Genomic DNA, 3862 nt, shown 5'->3' on the forward strand with positions numbered 1-3862 from the left:
AGTTGTCTCCCCAAAGCTGTGGCTTTATCTTTTTTTCCCCATTTTTATCACCAATATTTTTCTTCCTAGTCTTTTGCCCCTCAGTTTAAATGTATTCACATTGTTTTTTGTTAAAAAAAAAAGTGTATGTATTAATACATGCTGTTCTACCTGTGCATTCAGTTTTGCCTCCTTGTGAAACTGTTTGTTGAAGTGAAGATCTCCGATGAGGTGATCAGTCCTCTCTGTGTCCATTCACTCCAGCCCTGCTGTCTCTCTTTTTTCCCGCATTCTATTTCTCTCTTCAAATGAAACTGTTTGCTTGGACCACCAATGATTACCTAATTGCCAAATACAATGGATAATCTCTTTCTCACATTACTGAAATTCTTCATGTGAGCATATCTGTTCATTCCATTTGATTTTCAATTATGTCTCTGTTCACTCCTTTTAGGTCTCCTTGCAATCTCTTTACCTCTTTTGGTCCTAAGATTAAGGGTAGGCATTTCTTAGGGTTCTATTTTATGCTCTTTTTGTCTTTAATTTATATATTCTCCATAAGTATATCTATTTAAGTCCTATGGTTTGAGCTATATGTTATGTGTTGATGATTTCCAATTCTTTAACCTTCAAGTGAATTTAAACTGCTTTCTCTAACATTTCATTTCATATATATTTTGATAGTTTACAGATCCAATAAACTCAACAAATCAAAATTGGATCCATAATCTGCCTCCACAACATATATGAAATCTTTTGACATCCTATATTTTTGTTTTGTGAAACTTTCTTAGTCATTTGAGTCAGAAAAGACAGTGCAGTCTTAGAATTCTACCTTTTCTTCTTCTATGCAACTAGTCTAATCACTGTCTTTATATCACTCTCATTATATTTATACCTCTAAAACATGCCCATTTTCCTCATCCTCAAAGCCATTTATTCACCCACTGACTACTTCTCAATTGGACTACTGAAGCCAACAGTTGCTTTTCTGCTTTTTCATGTCCTTTGCCTCCTTTGGTCCTTTAAGTTTGGGTGTGAAATAGGAAGAAGAAAGAGATTGGTATTTTTCTCAAAAAAATGAAATCATGGTCTTTATCCAAGTGAGGATGTGAGATAGATGAAGAAAATAATTAAGATACGAGAGACTTGAACATTTTGAATATCCATGGGAAGGATTTAGGAAGAGTTGAATACATAGTGAATGGGCTGGATAATTCGTAAGTCAGGGTTCCTAAGAAGGTCAAGGTGAATAGAACCAAATTGTGAGGTCAAGGATTGCCATTCAGAGGAAGGCTAGATCCTTGATTCTGCTGGTGCAATAAGGAGAGCAAGGATGTAGATGTTGATGAGTTTATGAGTCTATCATGGGAAGTAGAGGACTTGCATCTGATGTTTCTACTGCCTTTACGAAGCAGTTAGAGAGATTATCTGAGAGAAGAGGAGATTTAGCATTTGAAAATAACAGAAAATATGAAAAATTGCTTGAAGTGGGTAGAGGAATGAATTAACCAGAGAAAGTTATTGTCATCAATACATGTACTAAGTTGTCATTTTAGGTTAGTGGTTATAAATGTTAATGAAAACAGCATAACCTTTGAGTCTAACTTTCTATAGGAACATTGAATTGCACCTGTGCAGGCTTGGATTAAGTATGTCTAGGATGGGTTGTGACACAGTACAATATGTCAGAGTGATAGGGAGCTTGGGAGTTCCTCTATATATTTAATCAATATTTACTTTTATTTTCCTCTAGTTTATAATAGGGTTGGGAGTATATCATACATCTTTTCCATCTCAAATGTACTTTGGTGTATAATAAAAAGAGAGGAATAATTATTTTCCCCCTATCTAACAAATTATGCATTACTTACTGAAAGGACCCTGTAATTAAATTATTTTATGACATATTTATTAATTCTAGATTACTCTGTAAACTTTTGGGTGTTTCTAGCCCGCGGGATATATAAACTATTCAGTTTGCTTTGCCAGTATAATTTTGATTTTTTTTGTATTTTACAGCATGTTTTAATGACTTTTTAAAAATCATTTTCCTTCTAAACCTTTATCTAGTCTGTTTTATTTGCTTTTTCTAAATTAACTTCAGAAATAATTTACTAAACCTTTCACTACTTATGTTAATATTTACTAAAGTTTGCCTTCATTTGGGATTGGTCGTCTGTATCTCATACATTTTATAAATTAGAAAGTGTTAGCAAATATTTTAACAGCTTTGTTTTCTATTTCTAATTCCTGTGTCTTATCAAACACAATTTCAGGTGAAATTTTCTCAGCTGAGAATTTATTTCATGACATTACCCAGCAACAACTCCACTTCCCCAGTCTTTGAATTCTTCCTCATTTGTTTCCGCAGTTTCCAGAGCTGGCAGCACTGGCTGTCTCTGCCCCTCAGCCTCCTCTTCCGCCTGGCCATGGGGGCCAATACCACCCTTCTGACCACTATCTGTATGGAAACCTCTCTGCACCAGCCCCTATACTACCTGCTCAACCTCCTCTCCCTGCTGGACATTGTACTCTGCCTCACCGTCATCCCCAAGGTCCTGGCCATCTTCTGGTTTGACCTCAGGTCAATCAGCTTCCCTGCCTGCTTCCTTCAGATGTTCATCATGAACAATTTTCTGACTATGGAGTCCTGTACATTCATAATCATGGCCTATGACTGCTATGTATCCATCTGCAAGCCCCTACAGTACTCATCCATCATCACTGATCAATTTGTCGCTAGGGCTGCCATCTTTGTTGTGGTCAGGAATGGCCTTCTTACTCTGCCTATCCCCATACTTTCTTCTCGATTCAGATACTGTGCAGGACACATCATCAAGAACTGCATCTGTACTAACGTGTCTGTTTCTAAACTCTCTTGTGATTACATCAACTTGAATCAGCGCTACCAGTTTGTTACATGTTGGACCCTCCTGGGCTCTGACCTCATCCTTATTGTTCTCTTATTTTTTTTATCTTAAAAACTGTGCTAAGTATCAAGGCCGAGGGTGCTATGGCCAAGGCCTTGAGCACGTGTGGTTCCCACTTCATCCTAATCCTCTTCTTCAGCACAGTCCTGCTGGTTCTGGTCATCACTAACCTGGCCAGGAAGACAATTCCTCTGGATGTCCCCATCCTGCTCAACATCCTGCACCACCTCATTCCCCCAGCTCTGAACCCCATTGTTTATGGTGTGAGAACGAAGGAGATCAAGCAGGGAATCCAGAACCTACTGAGGAGGTTATAAAAAATAAAATGAATGCGACCTGATCTTGAAAACAGAAATTGATATTGGAGAATAATTGTTATGATACATAGAAAATTTAAATTGTTACTGTAAGAGTAAGTTTAGAGTTGACTTTCTTTAGTGTTTCAATTGATTATAGGGCTATCTACTCATTGGCTCCTGCTTTCTGTTTCACTGACTGGAATCTTAGTGTTTTGGCATTCTAGAATTGTTTGGAAGTTTTTCCTGACTTCATCTATGTGAGTACAAATTGACAAGCCATAATCACTGGAGCATAGAATGGTATGGTTTTCAAATAAATGAGAAATATAATTCTAATTATTTTAAATGTTTCTCAATTCCTATATTGTTTAATACATATATATGTGTTAGATGTCTTGGTTTTCCCTGACTCAGCTCAACATGAATAATTTTTTTTTTTTTTGCCATGAATGGATCTCTCATGGACATATAGATGTTGACTCAAGAACTTTGATTCTTATGTAGAGTGAATAACATGTGACATTCACTGCCTCCTCTATCCTTGACAGATCTTGTCGATACTTTTATCTAATGCTACTTATTTGGAGTGCGAATTTCTTATGTTTTTTTTTCCTAGTGATTTTTACATCTTAAGATGACTCATATTTATGT

At 36.5% G+C, this 3862-nt stretch overlaps 1 protein-coding gene across 1 annotated transcript; it reads left to right on the forward strand.

Annotated features, from left to right (window-relative positions):
• The first annotated feature begins 2288 nt into the window (after nt 1–2288).
• LOC126935169 (olfactory receptor 56A5-like) lies at nt 2289–3229 on the forward strand. The gene is given in 2 exon segments (XM_050756368.1): nt 2289–2949; nt 2952–3229. Coding segments are annotated over 2 exon segments (939 nt in total).
• Nucleotides 3230–3862: the final 633 nt, after the last annotated feature.

Source organism: Macaca thibetana, chromosome 14, assembly GCF_024542745.1.
Source record: "Macaca thibetana thibetana isolate TM-01 chromosome 14, ASM2454274v1, whole genome shotgun sequence".
NCBI lineage: Eukaryota > Metazoa > Chordata > Mammalia > Primates > Cercopithecidae > Macaca > Macaca thibetana.